Here is a 24189-nt window from a genome sequence, read left to right on the forward strand (position 1 = left end):
CACTGAAATTTGAGCTGCCGTCCAGATAAGCAGAAGAAACTGGCCATTTGAATTCCAGGTCATAGATGTTCTAGGCAGAGGGAAGAACATGTTTAAAGGTCCTGAGATGGGTACAGCCCTGGGTGGCGTGAGAACCCAGGGTGATGTGAGAACACTGTGGCTCAATTGTCTTGAGTGGGGGGCACATGTGATGATCAGGGTCCTAGTCATCCTAGTCAGTGCTGGCAGTCTGGGACTCCAAGACTTGATCGTGCTGTGAATACTTCTCTACCTAAATAGTGCAAAGTTCAGCGTCACATGCCCTACTCAGATGAGTAACAGGGAGTGCCAGGAATTACATTGGGATGGGGTGTGGTCGCTGAAGCTCCAGCAAGATCACAGAGTCTGAAATGAGCAGGGACTTCACTGGCACTAGGAGCCAACACAGTTTTAACACAGGAGGCTGAAGGCCAAGTCGAGTAGTCATGATCAGCATGAGCCAAAATGAATCCATTTTTAAGTTAGCAGAACCACGGATAGTTCCATAGGCACTATCGCCTCAAAGAAAATGCTGAGCTTTTTCTGAGACTCACATATAAAGGCTGCATAGACTCCATAGCCTAGAAATGTTGCTTCGGTGGAAGGAAGCCACCAGGAAAACTGCTGGGAGAGTTTAAGGAATATGTGACTTTTACATAGAGAAAGGAAAGACACAGTGAAAGCAAGAGCAGTTCAGAGGTGGGGAGGGCGGACCTGAAGCCAGCCAGCTTTGTCCTGGTGGGAGGCAGGTGTCTTAGCCATTTGGGCTGCCATAACAGAATACCATAAACTGGGTGGCTTGTAAATACACAACAGAATTATTGTGTTAATTGTCCTCGTAATTCTGGAGAGAACCCTAAGATCAGGGTGCTAGCAGGTTCAGGATCTGCTGAGGGCTCACTTCCTGGTTCACAGATAGCACGTTTTTGCTGCATCGTCACATGGCAGAAGGGCCAGGGGGTGTTGGCCCTCATTTTAAGGGTACTCATCCCATTCATGAGGGCCCCACCCCCATGACCTAATCACCCCCCACAGGCCCCACCTCCTCAGACCATTGCCTTGTGGGTGAGGATTTCACCACGGGAATTGGGGTGAGGCACAGGCATTTGGGCCATGGCACCAGGCCTTCCCTGTGTTGCCAGGATGCTGCTTTTTGTGCTTGGATACAGCAGGAGTTAAAAATCCAGCTCAGATTGAGGAGCTCTTAAAGACCCACAGAGCTCTCACTTGGCATTACCAGCTGCTGGCATGTGTAGTCTGAAGGAACCCCCTTCTGAGAATGCCCAAAGTCTCCACATCTGTCTCCTGTCTCAACATGCCAGCACTGTGTCACGTAGCCTCTGCCTGCTTCCGCACAGCATTGTTCCTGGTGTGATCTCTCTTTAGGCAGGGAAATCGTTGCTGTCGGCTGTCACCTAAGTGGCAATGTCTTCTCACCTGCCCTTTTAACAACAACTGCTGTGCTCATGTGTGTTTTTATTGGTTGTTTTTTAGTTGTCTTTCATTGTGTCCTGTGGTCTGGCTTCCACTCTTCACGCCATAGTGAAGCATTGCCCACGCTTACGAGTGGCCTCTCATTTCCCGCTACGTTACCTCTTCTGCGTTCTCCTCCACCTCTGCAGCACACGCCCCTGCAGACACATCCTCACTGCTGTGGCCTGCTCTCCTTCCTTTGAGGAAGCCAGTGATTGCCAGTTATTCCTGCTTCCCTGCTGCCTCCTGGCTCTGCCTGTGCTCCTCCCCAGCACTTCCCAGCTGGCTTCAGCAGGCTCACTCTCTGTGTTAGTCTTCCCCTGGGAGCTCATACTGTCAGTTTAGCCATTTTTGGCACCAACCCCAAGTACCTCTCTCCAGCCCTGACTTCCCTCCCCTGATCTAGATGTGCACTTCGGGCCGTGCACATCTCCCCCTGGATACTCACCGTGGAGGAGCAAGCGTTTCTCCCTCGCCTCCTCCCTCAGCAACTCCAGGCTGCCCTGTGGAAGCCCCTTTCCCACTCCTCCAGATTCACAGGTTCAGAGCCATCCAGCATCCATTTCTGTAGACTCAGAAGGTTCCTGGCCATGTGGACTCTGGGTCCCAGTTGAATGGGTTGAAGAATGATGGACAGAGGGAGAGATGAAGACAGCATGTGCAGGCGGGTGAGGCTGTGATGGGACTGAGACTGGGGGATGGCACGGAGGAGAGGAACAGATTAGAGAGGGTTCCTGAGGGGAGACAAGATTGCCAAACATTTTTGAACGAAGATGAGAGAAGGATCTGGTAGGGAAGAGGATGGAGGTTAAAAGAAAAGTCGTTCCTGAGTTCCTTGGAAGGACTCAGCAACACCTTGGCTGACGGGTAACATCCGACCCAGAGGTCTTCAGTTAGAACCACTCCAGGCTACAAGTCCTCTGGAAACTTGAGAGATTTGACAGCGTTGGGGTGACAGAGGTCACTGTGTCGTTGGTCATATCGACAAGTCCCTGAATAGTAGTGCGTATTCCAGTGTGGACTGGAAAAGGAATTACAGTGCATCCCTACCGTGGGCCTCGCCTGCCACGCAGCGTTTGGAAAGAACAGGAAGCTTTGTTCTGATAGAGAAGCCATTCTAAGATATTGTCAAAGGAATAACCATGAGATGTAGCAATGTATATTTCTTGTATAAGTACAAGCAAGGCAACAATGTATAAGATATAGCAAAACCCTGTGTCTAGTGTGCTGCCATGTGTGCTTTTAAAAGCCAGGGTGATGGAGAAGTCTGCCCTGATACCTTCTTGTATATCCATGGAGGTGCTCTGGTGGGGCCCCTGAGAAAGCAGCCCCAGTGTCTGAGAGGGCAGGGGGTCCTGTGCAAATAGGATCAGGTTGTGAGGGGCTTTCACTCTAATATCTTTTATATTTTTAGGTTCTTGAACCATATATATGTATTATAACCTCTTTAAATTTTTCAAAACATTTAATTTAAAAAAAGAAAACCTCTAGCAATTAAAGTAGTATTTCCAGCAGTTGAATGAAAGCTAGCTTGTTTTGCCAGGGAGGTTATTTGGCTCCTCTGAAATGTCCATTCTTGAGTTTTCTGGTGGCTTTGGCTTATTCTCTTTCACTTTGGAGGAAATATTTCTGATTCATAATTCTTCATGCTCCGTGCTCAGGGAACTTCTCCCGTTGCTGATGTTACTAGTAAAGCCCGATCTGGTTTTCTTACATTTCTTTCCTTTTTTCCCCATCCACTCTGTGCATTCATCACCACATTAGATCATGTCTGGACAATTCATGTAGATAGGATAATTATTTGCATTCTTAGCCAGGCGCAGTGGTTCGTGCCTGTACATCTCAGCTGCTTGAGAGGCCAAGGTAGGAGGATCACTTGAGGCCAGGAGTTTGAGACCAGCCTGAGCAACATAGCAAGACCCCATCTCAAGACGCTGGCAAAACACGCTTGCTGCTGTTCAGCTGTGACGTATGAGGGAACGCTGGCAGGATGCTTTGTGTGGTGGGAGAGGAGAGCTATCTTCAGCTGCTTAACAGGGCTGTTTGAAAAAGGATGAAACAGGGACAAGTAGATGGACTTTCCGATAGTCCCCTCCCAGGGCAGCTAGAAACAACTCCTGAGTGTCCCACAGGGGCGGTGGTCTGAAGTGGCGGCTGCCACACGGCTCTGTGACCCAGAGAGAAGGCTGGTTACATCCGTGTGTCTGTCCAGTTCATCTTGCCTTCGGAAAAAGAACTTTCGACTAGATGGCCTTGGCTCTAATAATAAGGTATTTTCCTGAATCATTTTCCTTTTTTCTTTCAGCTGCTCAGACCTGGAACAGACACTCTCCACGAGATCCATTCTCTCTTGATTCTGTCCTTTAAAAAAATCTCTTAACTGTGTAGCCTCCTTTCAATGAGTACGTCTCCATCTGTGTTTTTTAGGCAAGGGGAAACAAAAGAGTGATTTTCTTGTCAGACATTGAAAGAGAAAAAGTGGCTTTAAAAGTAGACTTTGGCTTTCTAAAGGTTCGAAGTTTTAATGTTCTTATATGAATACATTAAATCCCAAGTGTATAATGAACATTTTTATCCAGTTCAAAGATGTCACTTGGGAGTGAACTGGTGGTGGGACGCCACAGACTACTGTGATTTCAAACTCTCGGCAGGTACATCTCCGTTCATGGATGCATTAACAGCCAATGGGACAACCAGCATACAGACATCTGTTACAGGAGTGACGGCCAGCAAAAGGAAATTTATTGACGACAGAAGAGACCAGCCTTTTGACAAACGATTGCGTTTCAGCGTGAGGCAAACAGAAAGTGCCTACAGATACAGAGATATTGTGGTCAGGAAGCAGGATGGCTTCACCCACATCTTGTTATCCACAAAGTCCTCAGAGAATAACTCACTGAATCCAGAGGTGAGGGGCACTCTTGGGCTGGCATGGGCTTCGCGCTTCTCCCTGCCTGATTTCCGGGCCTGCTTGGCGGAATTGGCTCTTCCTGTGCTCTTTCTAAACCTTCCCTTTGGGCCATCTCCCGATGCCCACCAGAAGGGAGGGAGCAGAGGAGACGTTGCGGGCTTTGCTCCGTGTCACCCCTCTGATGGCCGTGAATTCAGGATGCTTGGAGTGTGCTGCGAGTCCATCCCCATTCTCCTGGGTGTGGGTCCACCCAGGGCTCCGTGCCTCTGGTCCACCTCCTGCCTGGAAGCTCTTCATCTGGCGGGCACAGGGCTCCATGAAGGCTCGTGGGAAATGTGTGTGCACGCGCCTTGCTTTAGGTCTCATCAGATTCTTAAAGGGTTCTTTGTTCAGACAGAATGTAAGTGCCCCGGGGGTCCCAGTGCCTTCAGAATATTTACTGTCTTTCCAGTCCCCAGATCCTCCTCAGCGGCTGTAGCAGAACACGCAGCGGGGCTTTCCACGCATGCTCATTGCTAGTAGTGCCTCGTAAGGAAGTTTTCTAGAACTGGTTGTGGGAAAGGTTAGAACATGAATTTTGTGAAGTTTCTAGAATTGGCAGTATTTGAACCTAACCTATACCTTTCCAAAATGTGAAGTCCTAGTAGTTTATGAGTAGCTAGGTTGAGTTTTGTCCAGACAAGAAAACCTAACTACAGAAAGTCTGTGTGTTTGCCCGGGGTCACATAACAAACCAGTTCCAAGTTGGTCCGTGGTACACTTTTAGACTGCAGAGTCCCTTCGTTGGTTATTTTTAAATGCTTCACAGAGATCATTTAAAATGATTTTATGCCCTAAAATTACCTGTCTGTGCTAACGTACTTGGACTTAATGCACTTACGCAGCAAACTATTTTCTGTCCCAAGTGTAATAGGGTAGTTTTTAAAACAAAACAAAACCGAAACAGTAGAACTGAACGAGTTTCTTTCAACTGGTTTGAATGTGCCACCTGCTGTCCAAACTGGAGAAATGCCCAGTGATATAATAAGCAACTTGCCTTATCTAAGAGCCGCAATGGCTGTAGAAATACTAAGATAATGTAGATTCCCATGTCTTTTTAATTATACTCTAGTTATGTAGTTATATTTTACTCCATCCCCAGCACCTCAATCTCTGGTTACAGAAAAAGAGACGTTTGCAAATTAATTAAAATCATGGTAGATATCAGTAACTATATCAGGCTATGATGCATTTTTCATAGATGCAGATTATCCAGTAATAAAATGCTTTCAGGCCGAGCGTGATGGCTGATGCTGTAATCCCAGCACTTTGGGAGGCCAAGGCAGGAGGATCCCTTGAGCCCAGGAGTTCAAGACCACCCTAGACAACATAGCAAAACTCCATCTCTACAAAAAAGTTGACAGATTAGCCAGGCATGATGGCCCAAGCCTATAGTCCCAGCTACTCAGGAGGCTGAGGCGGGAGGATTGTTTGAGCCCAGGAGTTCGAGATGCAGTGAGCCTTGATTAAACCATTGCACGCCAGCCTGAGCTACAGAATGAGACTGTCTAAAAAAAAAAAAATGCTTTTAGGATTTCACACCCAAAATATTCTTTGCCACTTTAACTTCTGGTGACTTTCAGGTGATGAGAGAAGTCCAGAGCGCTCTGAGCACCGCCGCTGCCGACGACAGCAAGCTTGTACTGCTCAGCGCGGTCGGCAGCGTCTTCTGTTGTGGACTTGACTTTATTTATTTTATACGACGTCTGACAGATGACAGGAAAAGAGAAAGCACTAAAATGGCAGAAGCGATCAGGTATGTAAAAATGATGTTTTTTAAACGCCGGTTGGGTGCTTTGTTTTTGGTGTACAAACCCCGATAGAATGGGCCTGACCTGACCAAGCCTCGAGAATAAAATCTTCTTCTTCTTCCACGGAGAGACACGAGCAGCCAAATCAATTAAATCGTCTGTCTTTTCTATGGGCTTGCCGTAAATTACTACTTGCCTTGGGCAAATAACTGATTTCAAGGTTGGTTTAAACCCAGCAAGTGTTCAGGGAATGTTCTCATGATTAGAGTATATGATCGTGTATAGACAGAGTTCCTATTATTTGTGCCATGAGTATGTTCTGTCTTCAATCCTTAAATAAAGATCTCTTCCAAATAATAACTTAGCATTTGCTTGACTCCGAAGCAAATTGTCTAGGCTTTCTGATGAGATACTTCCGCAACGTCACATGGAGCCCTTTTTGTTTTGTTTTTTTGTTTTGTTTTGTTTTTAAATACAAGTAGCACACATTCTTCTTCAGGTTCATCCTAAATTCCAGCTGGACAGAGAACCAGATAGTAGGGAATAAAAAGCAGAAGTCCTCCTTCCCTCCCCTCAAGGTATCCAACATTCACTGGTGTGTCTTCCCCAACCTTTTTCTGAACATTTTGTTCTCATGTTCAGTTTAATTTATTAGATTTATTTTTAAATTCACAAGTAAAAATTGTATATACTTATAGCGTACAACATGATGTACTGAAACACAAATACATTGCAGAATGATTAAATCAAGCTAATTAACATACGTATTACCTCACATACTTACCATTTTGTGTGTGTGGTGAGAACACTTAAAATCTACTCTCTGCAATTTTCAAGTATAAAATACATTAACTATGGTCACCATGATGTAAAATAGATGTCTTGATCTAAGCATTTTCAAATATTTGTTTCATATATACACACAAATAATATCAATTTAGTTCTGTTGTTGCTTTGCAACTTGCTTTTTTCATGTGACAATATGACTGAGATGTTTCTGTTTCCTTGGTTGTTGGATTTTCCTCTGCTATATGATAACAGTGCAAAAAACTCTCTCTAAAACCATTTAATTCTGCTAACAGCATCTCCCCTCATTTATCATGCTAATCACTCTATGTATAATTAGAAGTGTCTGATTTTTCAGAGGTGAATTTTATTTGAAATGGATGAAACCTAGTCATCAACCAGAAAGTTGGCTATGCTTCTCTACCCACCTCCCTAAAATGACATATCCCCAGGTGGCCCCCATAAGCCCTTTGTGCTTGCCTTTTTAACTTACAGAGGATGACAAATGAAAGAAAACATAGATTTGCAAAATGGCAATAAAATAAATTTGATCTTTTCCAAAATCCCAGATTTCTGGAGGGCTGAAGTTGAACTACTTTTGGCAGTTACTAGGCTCCAGCTGAGCACTGCCCGTGGGGCACTGGGCTTTCTAGCACCTAAACCCTTCTAGAGCTTGCACAGCAGGATTGGTGTGGTGGGTGGCGGGGGCTGTTTTTTCTGTTTTGGTGAGTCTGGGGTAGGCAGGGACGTCTTTCTTTGATGGACACCCAAGATGACTCTGATGGGCACTGCCCAAGAGTCCTGGAACCCGCACCTCTGGGTTGAAGGGGACTGCCTTGGTCTTTCATAACATATTTAATCATTTTCAGAATTACTGTATTTTCTCATATGATGTACACATGTGTTTAAGACGGTATCCCTAAATCTTTTGAAAGTTGCTTTTTATAGGCTATCATATGTGTGTTTTTTTTTCAGAAGTAGTTTGAAATTTTATTAACAATCTTATTAAGTATTGTTTCTGATCTCCCAGGGGATTTCATCCCTGTGGTACACTAGGTGGGACCATCTTGTTCTTCAGTTTAAGATTAAACTGCTTGATCAGTATCATAAATCCTTGGCTGACTCTCAGCGCCTCTAAGACAGCTTCATTATTATCCATTCAGGGTGAATTCCATGAACTTAGCTTTTATTTTTAAAATACAACCCACCATGCCTCATATGGTCACTTTGTATGTTCTCCATAATGTCCTGCTCAATGTACACATAATACTGTGCTATTTGGTAGCTCTGCGGTAATAAGAAAATCAGATGTGTCAGCCAGTGGCTTCTGGGTCCTGTTTCCGTTTTCCCGTGTAGACTTTTCCCTGGCTCCACTCATGAGCCCTGCTGGTGCCTCGCCGGGTGCAGCTCACTCCTCCCTCCAGCGCTGAATTCCCTTGGACAGAGGCTGTGGACTTGTGGCGCTGGGATTAGTAAAAGCAGAGGAAAGCTAGATCAAGTCAGGTTTAAGTGGAGATCTCCTTTGTTGAACTTTATGTCACTTTAATAGTTCATTTTCATCAGTTCCCTGCTCACTCCACTCTCCCTACTCCCAACAAAAAGCTGGATTGATATTCTTGTGAAGAGCCAAGTCCTACTTTAGGAAAACCGACTTGTTTCTTCTTCATGTGACTATATTTTTGTCAATGTGAATTTTCCTTAATATACTCTGGCAAGATCAGAAAAATAATTAGTTACACCAAAGTCACTTAACCTTTCCTCTTCTTATTTGCATTTAAATTAATTTTTATATGGATATAAGCTCTTCCTGTGTATATTTTTCATTTCTCTGGTGTCTTGTCTCATGTTCCTTAAAACTTGGAGGCAAAGGACTTCATTGTAGCAAGTTTCCAAAGGAAAAGCGGGAAACAGGAAGGTGAGGTTTCGTATTAGGTCACCAGGTGTCTAAAGTAGCTAACTTCGTTGGGAGGATTGGTGGTTTGCAGTTTGCAGAGTAATTGCCACAAAAATATTCTGCGCATTGGTGATTAAAGCAAAATTATTTCGAGTTCATTGATGGCATTAGGCTTCTGAAGTCTGCCGGAACCAGTAGCTGCCACGGGGTGTCAAGGACCCGGAGACTTCTCTCCCCAGAAGCGAGGTTTCTTCTTCCTCCCACAGAGGGAGACCGGGGGGCCTGCCCAGGCAGTGCCCCAGGGGCAAGAGGATTTGGGAGAGAACAAAGGGAGCCAGTAAACATGCCCCGTGACCCTGACCTGTACCCCATTCGATCCTTCAAATGAAGGTGCCGTTCAAATGAGGGAGACCTCAGCCATGGAAAAGCAGCACACTGGCTGCCCAACCTCAGGTCCCTGCTGCCTCCTTCTCCCCAGACATTCCCTTGACAGTCCCTACATCTTATGTGATTTTCCAACTGTTTGTTGTCTCCAAATTAGTAAATGTCCTTTAAAGGAAGAGTTTTGTTTAATTATAAAGTCTTTTTAGACTAATTATATGGCAAATACCAACCTCCTTCCCTGCCATATCCAACAACAGCCTTGAATTCAATTCCAAAGAAACAAATTTCAATTCAGTACATTGCGTGGCACACATTTGAGTGTTCATACATTTTTATTTTAAGTTTAAAACACACTTGGTTGAAGCCCACAGAAGCAGGGGCTACTCGGGAGAGGACCGTCCCAGGCCTGAAGGCGGCCCCTGCCTCGCCTCTGGTGCCTTCTGCCTTGATTTGCAGCTCCCTTGGTTAAGCCTTGATGGTCCTGGGAAGTTCTCCTAGGCAGAGAAAGCATTTCTGTAAAGGTTTTCTTTTTTAAAACGAAACGAGTCTCTGTGTGCACCACATCCATTGCTGGCCTCTCCGGGCTCCGGATTCAGAACGGCCATTGCCGCAGAGCATGCTGGTTCGTTCATACTCCGCCCAGAAAGAGCCACCAGCTGCAGGGGAAGTCGCCATTCCAGGCAAAAGTAAAAATAAAATTTCAGTCCCCAAAAAAAGCCTTCAGCCTATTGAAACCTAAGTTTTGACTTACCAATATCTATTAATATTTTAGAAGCAGACTTTTTTATACAAATATGTGGGCAAGGGGGGCAAGGATATATGAAATAATTCCTTTTGCTGTTTCTCTATAGAATTATCTTCTTATTACCTTGATTTTTATCATCCCTTTTATGTTAATTTATCGCCCCATCCGTGGTTTCCAGATGTCAGCCTGGGCAGCGGCTATAACCGTTTGCCTTCTGTTCCATGAGGCAGGTGAAAGTGGAGCTACTCAGATTTTGGAAACAGCTGCTCCTTATCATGGAGACAGTTCAGCAGTTTTACCTTTTCATGAGTCATCAGTCACTGGGCCTAGGAAATGTATTTCCATCTTGTGTCATTGACCCCAAATCCTCAAAAGACAACACAACTGAAATAGCTTCATGTAGTTCTTCTGGGCTTATTTCAAGAGTCTGCTTAAAAGGTTGTCTGACATTCTGTATCAGTAAACCCTAGTGTGATCTTTCTAACAGTGCCTCAGGCTCTCTCATTTAGAAAGACTTGGTGCAACTCATTCATTTGAATGAGTTAATTCTTGCTCAGTGCAAAGATCCCACAAACCTTGGGGGCTCGACTGAGGTCCAGCCGCTAAACTGCAATTCCTCACCCTCCTGTTCACACACACACACACCCTCCTCACTTCCCCAACCTGCCCCCTCCAAAAAATATGAGTCATCCATCAGTATCTCGGGGAGTTGAGTGGGGAGCTATCTCAGATGCTGAGTCATGATTTTCAGAGAAGATCTGAACAGATTGCTCTGGTTTTAAATGGCTGAACTGTAGAGAGCATCTAGATTGTTATTTTCAGTATTAAAGATGGGGCTCAGGTTTAGAATCCAGCAAGTGAAAAGCTGTCCTTACTCTGCACTTCTGATCTAGAACTCAACCTGCACTAAAGGGACTATCTTGTGTTTATTCTTTTGTCTACTGTGTGAAATCATACGAAGAAACAACCTCTGAGCATAAAATCAGCTTCTAGTATTCGGGGGAAGAAAATGCACATTCCCAAAGTGCTATGACACCAAGCTACCCTACATTGAAAAGCAGCCTACTTTTCCAGCCTGATCTAAAGCAAATCCCAAAATAGCATTAGCTTGATTTATTAAACCTCCGTCCTGCTCAAAGGTGGCTCCATGCCTGACCCCCTGTCCTCCGAACTCCTGCTGCAGCCGTCCCCTCCAGCCCGCAGTGGAGCAGGATGTGGGTAAGGCCTGGGCCCTGTGCTGCTTGCTCTTCTTGTTTGCGAGTCTCCTGTCTTGAGCCAGCCTGTGAGACTTGTCTCCATGTCCCCCAGACTGTTCAGTCCACTCGCACGTAAATTCAGGAAATAGCAGTTATTGCCAAATAATCAGTGAGCCGTCTGAAATCAGGAGCCAAGGCCAGACCCAGATCCCAGGGTTTTTGTGACCCGTAATCCACTACTGTCCACTTACAGCAGGCAGTCTTAGTATGCCCTGGCAGATTTCCTCTGTGACAGCTTCTTGATTGGTCTTATAAAGCCCAGAATATGTACTGGGCTCCGAGGGAGGCCCAGTGTGTCTTCGAGGGAGGATGGGTTGGGGAGCAAGATGTGTTGTTCATAGAGCTCGAGAGCCACCTGCAAAGGCCAATGCAGCTCATGGCTGCGTGTTACCCTGTGGCCTTCACGTAGGTCCTGTAGCGACAGCCACCACATGCGTGGGCTGCTGGCTGTCACCAAACCTTTACAACACGTAGTAAATAAGTCTAGGGTCCGCAACTGCTGGGGAAGGCCTTAAACAAATCTCAGGTCTTCATGATTTCCGCAGCGTTTACATCTTGGTAAACTGAATTCCATAATAGACTTTTCCTTTGCTCAAATATGCAATGTTTTGAGTAATTCCCCATTTATTTTTCATTTTAGAAACTTCGTGAATACTTTCATTCAGTTTAAGAAGCCCATCATTGTAGCGGTCAATGGCCCAGCCATCGGGCTAGGAGCATCCATATTGCCTCTTTGCGATGTGGTTTGGGCTAATGAAAAGGCTTGGTTTCAGACACCCTATACTACGTTCGGACAGAGTCCAGATGGCTGTTCTACCGTTATGTTTCCCAAGATAATGGGAGGAGCATCTGTGAGTACCTTTAAAAAAAAAATCATTCTAGAAAGCTTCCTGAAGAAATCTGGTTTGGTTATTGCTTTTCTAAAGCTGTACAGTGTGTCATTCTGTGGGGACTTTTCATCTTGTAGTTCAGATTTGGGTTCATAGACGTTGTTGACCCTTTGTGCATCATTCCCTAGAAAAGGACTTCATTCATTGAGGAGCCTACCCTACCACTTTGCATAATTCACACTGATATCTACTGTTAGTAAATATCCAGTCTGTAACCCAACCAACAATTTGCAATCGAAAAGTTCTTCACCTAATAACTTAAAAGCTGCACTTTTAAGAGAAGGCAATTTTAAGAGGGAGCAAAGTTACACAGGATTAGAGGGTTGTCTTCCATATAATTGTGTGTTTTTATTTCTTCAGCTGTTTAATCCGTTCATTATAGTAGTTTGTGTTTGTATTGTAGCTTGTGATTTATCAAGCAGTTATTCACATCTCATTCCCTAGTCCTTGAAATAGGGCAGGAGGTGGTGTCACAGGTCAGGTTCTCCAGAAGCAGACACTGAGATGAGTTTGGCACATGGAGAATTGGCAGGTAGTCAGTACCTGTGGAAGGGATGGGGAGGAAGCAGGACCGGTCAGAGGAAGAGGTCAAAGTGATACTGTGTCCATCATCCTTGGGTGTGGGATGCGCGGGAGGCATTGTGCCCCGGACGAGGTGGCTCCCTGCAGCTGAGGGCGTCCCTAAAGGCACCCTGTGGCCGTCTGCCAACAGCAGCACCCGCAGCCAGGCAGCCAGGCCTCCCCAGGAGGGATCATGGCAGCACAATTCCATGTCCACCACAGTTCACCCCAGTGCCATTCAGATCGTTCATGTACCTTTTGGGGGTCAGCTCCTTCAGGTTCCAAGGGGCTTTCTTTCTGGGAGAAACTTGGAGGAAGAAGATTAGGCAGCAATAACTTGCAGGCCGGAACCTGAAATGTTTAACCTGGATGTTATAATCAGTGGGTAAAAGCGTGATGAGAAAAAGGATGTTTGGATCCTCTCATTATTTGTAGTGGGAAAAATAGTAACTTTACAGTAGAGAAACCTGGCGGGTACCACCTTGCTGAGTGGTCAGAGTTCACAGAAATGAGACAAAAGCCAACATGAAGCGCTGAGGGGAACGCAGCCTTCGTCGCTGCGTGGGATTCCTCCTGAAGGTGCAGCAGCTCAGCGCTGCATCATGACATTCATCATGAGGAACGTCAGGCCCGGACTGTGGGGCAGTCTGCAGACGCCGCGCAGCGCTCCTCCAAAACGCCAAGGTCAGAGAAGACGTGGAAAGACTGAGAAACCATCTCAGACTGGAGTTGACCAAGGGGACATGACAGCTCAGAACATCAGGGACCCTGGATGGGCTCCTGGGCCAGCGAAAGGACAAGAGTGGGAAGGCTGGTGAAATTCACATCGTGTTTGTAGTTGAGTGAATAGCACATTGTCAGCGGCTTTGGTCATCATAAGATGTTATGTGACGTTTTAACCCAGGGAGAGCTGCGTGAAGGTTTATGGGAACTCTGTACTACTTTTGTCATTTTTCCTGCATCTAAACGTTCTCGAAAACCAGAACATTTAAAATTAAGGAATGCAAGAGAGGAGGAGGAAGATGGGTAGGCCAGACCGTGGCCCCCAGTGCCGCACTGTTCTCAGAGCTGCCCTGCTCCTCACCTTCTCACTCCCCAGGCTAGTTCCCCTCACCTGCGGCTCCAACCTCTGCTGGCCTCAGCAGCCGCCCTGATGCTAAAACACCCCGAGGGATCTGTGGCCTGCTCACTGTGTCCGGCCCAGAGTCGCTGCACTTGTCCACTCCCCTGCTATAGTGGGTCAGGGGAGGAACAAGCAGCACCGGCCTCCATCCCATTTCCCAGGCCGCGTGTCCTTCCATGTAAAGGTCTTTGTACTGTGTGTGCTACAAATCAGAAGATGCTGCCCACCATCATGGAGCCACCTCCAAACTGGCACCTCTCAGGCCAGGCCAGGGCCGTACCAGGCTGGCGGCTGTGGCAGGTGCCGTATGTGACTTAGCCACAGGACTCTGGGGTCCTGCCCCCGACATGGTATTTGCTGTGAGGATGGTGTTCTGGTCACACGCAGCACCCTGAGGCACCCCATGCTGGTGTACTAGACCCTCCATAGTCACAGAGAGTGGTGCTGCCTGAGGATCTGCAGGTGGGACAGGCAGACCCAGACCCAGAGGGTGCGCCCACACCTGTTGGAGCTGTCAGCCTGCTGCCCAGCGCCCACAGGCGGGCCTCCCTGGGAATGGTGCCTTGAGGGGCCGCTCACATTGGCATCTCCTGCTGGAAGGCTGGATGCTCAGTAGCAACAGTGGCTGCATCAACCTTTGATAAATCGGAGACTGTGCTGTTGAAGCCCCTCTTGCCAGCCCTGGGTGGCCAGCGGCCACCAGCCATCTCTCAAAGCTGTTCAGTGCCCACTCCATGGTGGCTGCTCTCAGGTGGACAGTGTGAGACAGCAACCTGCACACTTCCCATTCCTCCACCCACCACACGCCTCTGTCCAGGACACCCACCCCTGCTGGGGGCTAGTGTTACTCTAACCTTGATCCACTTTTCCCCCTCACCAGGGGGTGAGCAGGCGCATCTGCCACTGGGGGCATTTTCCTCACCACGTTCTTTTCCAGGCCTGCTGGATGAGGCTCTGGTGAAGTTGCTGTCCCCTTTTTGGCTTGCCGACCCACCCACAGGCCACACTGGGTCACAGGGAGTCCTCCCGTGGCTGTAGGTATGAGCTGAGGCAGGGCGCGGGTACACAAGGGTTTGGGGGTGATGCAGGGGTCTAGGCTGCCGGCCGATGCCCTCTGGAGCTTGCCAAGCCCAGCTGTTCATCCGCTGCGGGCCCTGCCTGACCTTGCACCTGTGGGGCTGATGGAACTCAGCTCGTGCCGGCCACTTCCCACGTGTGGTCATGTGGGGTCCCGTGATCAGGCGCTCTGCCTTTCCCAGTCCCAGGCAGCACTCCAGGCTTGCCCTTCTGTGCTGTGGATGGCCCCACTGGCTGTACTGCCCTCCCTCTGGCACTGACCACAGGCTCCATATGCATCTTTTTTTTTTGAGACGGAGTCTTACTCTGTCCCCCAGGCTGGAGTGCAGTGGCGCAATCTTGGCTCACTGCAAGCTCCACCTCCCGGGTTCACACCGTTCTCCTGTCTCAGCCTCCCGAGTAGCTGGGACTACAGGTGCCCGCCACAGCCCTCGGCTAATTTTTTGTATTTTTAGTAGAGACGAGGTTTCACCGTGGTCTCGATCTCCTGACCTTGTGATCCACCCACCTCGGCCTCCCAAAGTGCTGGGATTACAGGCGTGAGCCACCGCACCCAGCCTCCATATGCATCTTGTCCCACCCCTCCCTACTCAGCCCTGGCCTTTCAACCTCACTCAGCAGGGTCCCCACCTCCCTCATGCTTCCAGTAGCCATCCCAACAGCTGGGTCAGATCATCTCCTGGGAACCTACCAGGGGTAAATCAGTATCCCAGGAGTTGGTCGTACATCAGTGAACTCTCCTGTCCTACTTGTGGTTGGGCTCCAGGTCGGGCTCCCTGAGAAACCAGACCCTCGTGTCTTCTTACAGCTCCCATCTGCACCCTTGGCTGGGCTGTGCAGCCCCTTTCGGGGAAGAGGCGAGTTACAGGCCTGATGCCAGCAGAGGGGATGGGGCAGGTTTTGGGGGGCCAGTGTTGCCTTGCTGAGAGATGTTTGCCTTACCTTCTAGCAAGGTGGGCTTGCATGTTCTGATAGGGATGGGTGGGCCATGTCCATAGGCTCAGGGGTTCAGAGGAAGCTGGAGTTCAAAGTTGGGGGCATTCACCCAAAAGCACCCATCGCAAGTTCTAGCGTACCTCCTCACCCCTCGCAAGCTGACAGACCTTCCTCCAGTGGCTGATTAATCTGGGTAGAGCTTGACCACTCTTGTTGACAAGTCCAGGGGCTAGGGCCAAGTCTCAGCCCTCTCTGCCTCTTGCTACTGGCTGCCCCTCTGCTTGCACCCATGGTGACAGGCAGTCCCTGTACCTCAGCTGTAAGAGTGTTAGCACGCGGACGGCCCCCTGTGCCGAGAACTGTGGCTTCTCCACCTGGCCTGTTAGGGGTGGTCCTCATTGCCAGATGGGGAGCTGTGCAGTTTCTGAATCCTCCTCGCCCTCGGTTTGTCCACTCCCCCCGTCGCAAGATGGTTTCTCTGGAAGCTAAGATGGATTTGGGAAGCAGGATCTGGTAGATTAGGTGTCAGCGTCCCTGGAAGGGCAGAAAGGAAGCAGGATTGGGCAGAGCTGACTGACAGGGAGCTCTGGAACCATGTGGCCTCATGGTGGTTCCGGGTGCCCCACTGCGGTTGGCCGTGGGGTCGGCGGCCCTGGGAAGAGCGGTCCATGGGGGAGGCCCTGAGCTCTCTGTTGCCTGCTGACAGCATTTCCCACAGCAGGCAACTTGCTGGGGTGGGGACGTGGGTGGCTTATCCGAGTCGTTTGCTTTGTCCTTTACACCGTGCTGCACGCACCGGACACCACTGGACTCCCATGGTAAAGAGTCATGATCAGGAAAATGAGTTCATCATGGTGATGACTGTAAACCACGCTGTGTCCTGCCAGTTACCCTGTCCCAGCAAGAAAGAATCCTCATCCTGCGGAACATCCCGTGAAGCTCATTTTGAGTTATTTATCCAAAGGAGGTTGAGATCTGGGGTTCTGACCCCTCCCAGCGTATGATCTACGTAGATGTGTGGTGTCGGTGCAGATACTAAACCAGCTTGATGTTCAGACACGTTTTGGTCGTGGAGCGGGGGGCTGAACGCTGCTCGGGGGTAGCGGTCTCAGAGCCCACCATGCCCAGAAAGGGCCGCGAGGCTTGAAGTCGTTACAGAACGGATGCCTGCCCTCTGGTCAGCCTGTTTCTCCCCACTCTACAAGCCCTGACAGATCTTGACTTCTCGCTTCCCCTTGAAATGTACTGGTGCCTCTTGAGCTGCTGTTTTCAACTGGGCAGTTTTCACTCTCCGACCTCACCCCGGGGGACACATCTGGGGGGCAATGTCTGGAGACAACTTGGTTGTCACACATGAGATGGCCATTAGCAGAGGCTGGGGTCCTGCTCAGCACCCTCCATGGCACATGGGACAACCCTGCTCAGCACCCTCCATGGCACATAGGACAGCCCCCACACCAAACAGCAGGCCAGCCCGGAATGTCCCTAGTGTCCAGGGGCAGAAGCCCTGCTCTAACTCAAGGGCGAAGAGCGCACATTTCACTCAGCGTGGATTCCGCACTTTCTGAGAGAGTATCCGACGAAGCCTGTCCACAGAAAGTGAATAAACGCTGCTCATATGACTTGTGTTGTGACAATCTTGTTGGAAGTGACTATGTAAATGATGCCGTTCCTTTCATGAGCCTTCGGTGCATTTCAGCTTTCAGCAGCCTGAGTTAAGACTGGGACGAGTGTGGTTTTCCCCACTTTGCATGTGCAGAGCTCTGCCAGGAGGATACGCTAAAGGAATCACATTATCAAGATAAAAGAAACATGCAAATCGTGGAGGCTGTGTGGCCTCTGCTTTCTCACACTGTCTGCTGCAGGCCCTCAGCTGTAGGCGCGGCTGTGTACGTCCGCCGAGGAGTCTCTTCTAGTTCAGCCTTCCTGGTGCCCAGTAGACATTCATGGAATGCACAGAGGATGGCACAGTCCGACGCCCACAGGCTTCCACGTGGACAGCTTGCACCTCTCAGGGGCTTGCTGAGGTGTGAAGCTGGAGAATGCCCAGCGAGTAGCTCGCACCTTGAGAGCCGCCTCTTAGGGACTTCACAGGCTGGCCTGAGGGAGCAGGTGGTAAAACCTCTGCCACAGCCGTCCCCATAAGGCTGGAGATTCCTGGATCCCCTGTGCTCATACTGGGCCAGTTTCCTCGCCACCCCTCCTACTGTACTCTGGCTGAACTAACAAGACATCTCTATTTAACCTTCGTCCGGCATGTCCCATTTCTCTGGATGGTTACACAATAGCTTTTTTTAAATAATTGGACAACGTTGACCACATCATGGGGTGATGTAGGTTGTCTACAGGGAGTCCCTGTGCACTCAGCCATCTCAGATCATCGTGCTAGCTGGTCAGGTTCCCACTGACCGCGTCTGTGTGAATCTGTTATTCGGGTAGAAGTTTAAAACCTCTCATTTTAGAACTACTGAAAATAGTGTGTTTATAGAAGAATATGCTCACGCAAATTGAGTAGATTTAATCCTCTAATGCAAATCTTACCAAGGGCGATTGAGTAGATTAAATCCTGTGATACAAATCTTACCGAGGGAGATTGAGTAGATTTAATCCTGTGATACAAGTAGATTTAATCCTGTGATACAAGTAGATTTAATCCTGTGATACAAATGTGCTGGGGAGGAAGACCGGCTGCAGTGAGTGAGTGCTGAGCAGAGAGGAGGGCTGTTCCTGGCTGGCGTCAGGCCCAGGAGAGTCAAGAAAGGAGGATGAAAGGGAGACACACAGGGAAGAGAACAGTAGTGGGGCTGTAAGTTGACCTCCAGGTAGCAGGAAATAAAGTTGGAAGAACTGACTGGGACAGACAGCCAGGGCGCTGCAGGAAGGGCTGGAGAGGAAACCTGAGGACACCTGCCCCTCCTGATACAGCCAGGCACCAGGCCTGGCGGGGTCACTTGCCTCCGCTGCCCAAGTTAAGGCTCTGCTAAGCTGGTCCTGAGAACATACTTCATGCTTAACTTCAGGCATTTGGCTGTAATGTCCTCACTCTATGCTGAGAGTGAAAGAAACACAGTCTATGAAAGGAACACGCCGACAGCACAGAGCGCTTCCTGTGGGGGCAGCACGCCGGGAGCCCCGCTCCCTTTCCTACTGCGTTGAGGTCTGCACGCCGGGAGCCCCGCTCCCTTTCCTGCTGCGTTGGGGTCTGCACGCCGGGAGCCCCGCGCCCTTTCCTGCTGCGTTGGGGTCTGCACGCCGGGAGCCCCGCTCCCTTTCCTGCTGCGTTGGGGTCTGCACGCCGGGAGCCCCGCGCCCTTTCCTGCTGCGTTGGGGTCTGTGCCGTTAGAAGAACTGTCAGAACCACGAACAGTGAGGTCAGGTCACATTTCTAAATCCATTGTTTATGGACCGACTTTTCACTGAGAAGAAGCTGTTCAGTTCAGGGCTTCCTAGAACTTCTCCAGACTCTTCAGAAACTCATGCCTTTGTCCAAGCTGTAGCTCCAATGACAGACTCCAGTTTAGGTGATCATTAAGAACCTTGCAAACCCTTGGGAGGAGCCTGTCCCCAGCCCTGTTTCCCAGCCTCTGCCTGCATGGGAGGGGCAGTGAGTCAGCCGCGTGTTTGCTTTGCCACCTCTGCCTGTGTGTTCTCCACGCCGTGGGTTTCACATGCAGGAGACGGCATCGAGACATTGACAATAGGTGCTGGGCAGTCTTACACTGTCTCAGCAACTTCAGGGCCTTTTCTCTCCTTGGTGATTTTGCCTCTTTTGGAAATGGAAGCCACCGACCGAAATTGTGTTTTACCAGAGGCCCAGCAGCTCATAGTCAAGGCTTTGTGACCATCAGAGTTGTTAGGAAGGTTAACCAGGCAAGATAAACGGCAGACCAAAACCTGCCCCGTCAGACCAGTGCGCAGTGTCAGACATGTATGCGCCCCTTCCCGCCTCATCCCGGCACCTGTGAGCCTGTCATGTGAGTGATGTAAAATCCATACATGTTGTGCTGAAACCTTAAAAGTGATCTAGTTAAGTGTCATATATTAAAAAACAAAGTGATCTAGAATCCAGGACAAGGTTAAAATTAATTTCATATATACACATATATATATTTTTTTTTAAAGAAAAACTAATGTTAGCTTTCTCCATTGAGCCATGTGAGATAACTATAGCCAGCCCCTCTCAAGCAGATTATGGTAATTTTCTGACACATTCAAGCCCTGGATAGTTCTGTCTTTTCATATCCAAGCGATGCAAGGCAGCCTCCAAGGTACACTGTAGCAGAAACAGTCACTGCCATTAGAGTATTTTTTGTGTATATTAAAAACAAGTCACCATTGGCCTCCCAGATAAAGAAAAACGTTTGGTAGGAGTTCTATGCCTGGTTCAAATCCTTAAAATTATAAATTGCCTAACTTTGCACATGCTGATTTTCCCGGGATTGTTTTGTGTGTTAAAAGAGCTCCCACATGGGAAGGGCCGGCATTAGGGGGAGGAAGGCAGATGGAGGAGAGGAAGTTTTACCAGTAACTTTTTAAATGAATGGCAAAAAGACCTTTTCTATTTTAGATTTCTTTACTGTAGAGTCCCTGTAATTCTGTAGTAGGTTGTAAGATGACTTTTTTGCGTTCCTTTTTAAGAAGAAAATCAGCCCGATATATTACTTTTCCACCTGCCCAGTGGACAGCACCTTGCACAGGGTCTGTTCCCAGTGCCACTGAAGGATGTGCCGCATTTTCCCCGCGGGGCAGTGTTTGTGAACGTCTCTCTTTGGTGTGGATTTTAAGGGATGGGTCTTCCCCGCCCACCTCCCACTGCAATTCATATTACATCCACTCATCTTCCTTGCAGGCAAACGAGATGCTGCTCAGTGGGCGGAAGCTGACGGCGCAGGAGGCGTGTGGCAAGGGCCTGGTCTCCCAGGTGTTTTGGCCCGGGACGTTCACTCAGGAAGTGATGGTTCGCATTAAGGAGCTTGCCTCGTGCAATCCAGTTGTATGTCTACTTGCTTCTGTTACACATGTAGCTTTTTAAAACATAGAACCTTTTCCCTCAGAGAGCTCACACATTTGCGATTATTCCTAAGTCCTTCACATTTGTCCTCAGCAGAGCACCTTCCCGTGAAGTCCTGCCAGAAGCTACTGCTGCCACCACTGCCCCCATGCACACCTTGCCCTCCCTTTGCAAATACCCAGGAGCCACAGAAATGGACTTCAGTCTGAAATGTCAGCAAGTTACCTAATGTCCTGTGAAAATCACCAACTAACATGGACCTAACTCTTTCCTGGGTCCAGAGCCTTTCAGCCACATTATTAGCTTCTCCCCGCTTTCCCTCAGTGGGCCGAAGTTGTTTTTGTTGCTGTTGTTGTTGTTGTTTGTGAATGGAGTCTTGCTCTGTCGCTCAGGCTTGAGTGCAGTGGTGTAATCTCGGTTCACTGCAGCCTCAACCTCCCGGGTTCAAGTGATGCTCGTGCCTCAGCCTCCCTAGTAGCTGGGACTACAGGCTTGCGCCACCACGCCTGGGTTATTTTATATTTTCATTGGAGACGGAGTCTCACCGTGTTGGCTAGGCTGGTCTCGAACTCCTGACCTCAAGTTGATCCACCCACCTCAGCCTCCCAAAGTGCTGGGATTACAGGCATGAGCCACTGTGCCCAGCCTCCTAAACTTTTGTTTCATAAATGTGCTGAATAGGCCAGGCACAGTGGCTCACGCCTGAAATCCCAGCACTTTGGGAGGCCAAAGTGGGCAGATCACTTGAGGTCAGGAGTTGGAGACCAGCCTGGCCAATGTGGCAACACCTCATCTGTACTAAAAATCCAAAAGTTGGCCAGGCTTGGTGTTGCGAGCCTGTAATTCCAAGTACTCGAGAGGCTGAGGCAGGAGAATCGCTTGAACCCGGGAGGCGGAGGTTGCAGTGAGCGGAGATCACGTCACTGCTCTCCAGCCTGGGCAACAAAGCAAGACCCTGTGTCAAAAAAAAAAAAAAATACAAATTGTTTTCTTAAATGTACTTCTAACAAAATTGCATTTGGCTAATTATAAGATACGAAATGTTTAATATTAATTGACACGACTCCCATCAAAACTGTCCCAGGCAGACAAGCAACCCTAATTATGAAAATTACATTTTGTTTAGAAAAATTCGCTCAACAGGCATCCTCAGAGCTTTCTGGGCATCAGCAGAGCAGACGTCCAGTTCGGGGGTCCACGCCAGTGTGCGGCAGTATGCAGCGCAGGCTGGATCCCAACAGCCCCAGCTCTCCTTTGAAATGAGCCATTTTGAAGTTAAGAATGTACCCAGTGCCTAGTGTGAAATGTGCTTTATACATCTATTAGGCCTGACATATTGTGAGAAAACATCTGGTAACCTTTTGAACAGGTGATTGTTGGAACTGGATGATTGCCTCCATAAATGTGGAGGCACAAGGGACCCGTGTCTGCCAGCATGCACCCTGCTAACTAGCTCTTGTTTTCCGGTGCAGGTGCTTGAGGAATCCAAAGCCCTTGTGCGCTGCAACATGAAGATGGAGCTGGAGCAGGCCAACGAGAGGGAGTGTGAGGTGCTGAAGAAAATCTGGGGCTCGGCCCAGGGGATGGACTCCATGTTAAAGTACTTGCAGAGGAAGATCGATGAGTTCTGAGGGTCGGGCTGGCCACTGGTGACACCGGGATCGGGCTGAGCAGAACATCACTGGCTCCAGTTGCCCTGATCCATTCTCACCGCCTGAAACAAGCTCACCCGTAGCTCACGCTTGGAAGCAGGACTGGGAACATCCACGCTATTTATTATCAAGGAGTTTTAAAGTACTGTAACCTTAAAATAAATAACTACAAAGCTTCTTTGTCCAAACGTCATTATTTTATACTTAGATACACGCAAGTGTAAAAGTATAAAGATGGGCACTAGACTGCTCTTAGAAGCTCTAATTTTTGTTTTCTTTGGCTAGTACTGTATAAAAAACAGAATTGTGTTTTATTGGTTTTGGATGACAGAAAAGTCTGGAATAATGTTTGTTTTCCTCATTTCTTCCTTCTAGAACACAGAATCTACAGGGGTATTAGCCAGCCTCACCTGCCCTGCCCCACATAGAGACACCGTGATCTGAGGCGTTGGCTTTTTCTCTAAGAAGGTACAGATACCTCAGATTCGGGAAACTCTAAATCAAAAGACTCAGCTTCTAGGATAAATATTTCTGATGAAAAATCCACTGAGAAGCTTACCCTCAAACCAGACATATGCTTAGGATTCAGGCTGAGATATCAATTGGTTTCCGCTTCTTTTTTAAATATGTCCAGTTCTTACCCAGTTAACATGAAGAAACCACTGTCTCTAGAAGAAAGCTTGTTTTGCAGTATTAGTGAATCACTGAATAGCTTAAGTATGACTAAGTTATAAGTTAGTCTTTAGTGGGTTTTAAATAGTTTTTCTGACCCTTCTGAAAAGTAACTACATAAGTGCTTCTTGTTGCTGGGTGAGAAGTACTACTTTATAGACAGTTTTGGTTTTCTATTTGCAGATATGATTGATGTATTACACCAAAATAAAATATTTTTATGTTTATAAAGTGTAATTTTTAGGTTCACTTAGAATATATTTTATTTAATAAGTTAAAATTCTTTTGGCACACTATTAAATGCAAAAACTCCTTTCAAAACAAAAAAGAACTACCTTATATTCACCATTTAATGTTCTTGGTCTCTGCTTTTATGTCTATACAGTATACTGAGCTCAGTGTGGTGTCCACGAGTGCCCTGTGTGGATAGACACGTGCTCTCCTTCCAGGAGTGGGTACTGACTCCAGACTCCAGATGCCTATTATTAGGCTTCTGAGCTTGCAATCATATTGAATGTATGAAGAGCGAAATAAAATCAAATTCTTATTTTTGTACAGTTTTGAAGTTTATACTTAGAACTGACCACCTCCCCGGCCACGTGGAGAGCTGTACAGTGTGTAAATCTGCCTTTATCTTGGATTGATTAGTACAGTATTTTTGCATCTGTGGGACCTACCTTTTCGTTCCGTAGTTTGAACTATATATAAACTGTACAATCTGTAAAGTTTTTATAGAATAAATATTCAGCTGTGAAAACTGGTTAAATAAAACTAATATTTCTTAACACATCTGAAATGTTTCTCTGATTCTTGTGAGGTTTCTCCTGGGATGTTTTCTCTCTTTGTGTGTGTGTGAAATATACATATGTGTGTAAAGCATCTGTACAGTTTAATGGAATGAAACCCTGCATGACTATCACCTGGGCAGGACCTACAATTTGACCAATATCCTGCCTGGTCACCTTCACCCAGGTGACCATTTCCTGAATTTGTGTCCATCATCCACTTCT

At 47.8% G+C, this 24189-nt stretch overlaps 1 protein-coding gene across 2 annotated transcripts in view; it reads left to right on the forward strand.

Moving 5' to 3' along the window:
• The window catches only part of CDYL (chromodomain protein, Y-like), a 239527-nt gene extending 215558 nt beyond the window's left edge, over positions 1-23969 (forward strand). For both annotated transcript variants that reach the window (XM_011984585.1, XM_011984586.1), the window contains 5 exons: positions 4143-4399; positions 6025-6197; positions 11898-12108; positions 20694-20837; positions 22328-23969. In XM_011984585.1, the coding sequence (XP_011839975.1) occupies positions 4143-4399; positions 6025-6197; positions 11898-12108; positions 20694-20837; positions 22328-22486 (944 nt within the window). In that variant the 3' untranslated portion in view covers positions 22487-23969. The remainder of the gene's footprint in view (positions 1-4142; positions 4400-6024; positions 6198-11897; positions 12109-20693; positions 20838-22327) is intronic.
• The last annotated feature ends 220 nt before the right edge of the window (positions 23970-24189 follow it).

This window comes from Mandrillus leucophaeus, unplaced genomic scaffold, assembly GCF_000951045.1.
Source record: "Mandrillus leucophaeus isolate KB7577 unplaced genomic scaffold, Mleu.le_1.0 Scaffold27, whole genome shotgun sequence".
Lineage (NCBI taxonomy): Eukaryota > Metazoa > Chordata > Mammalia > Primates > Cercopithecidae > Mandrillus > Mandrillus leucophaeus.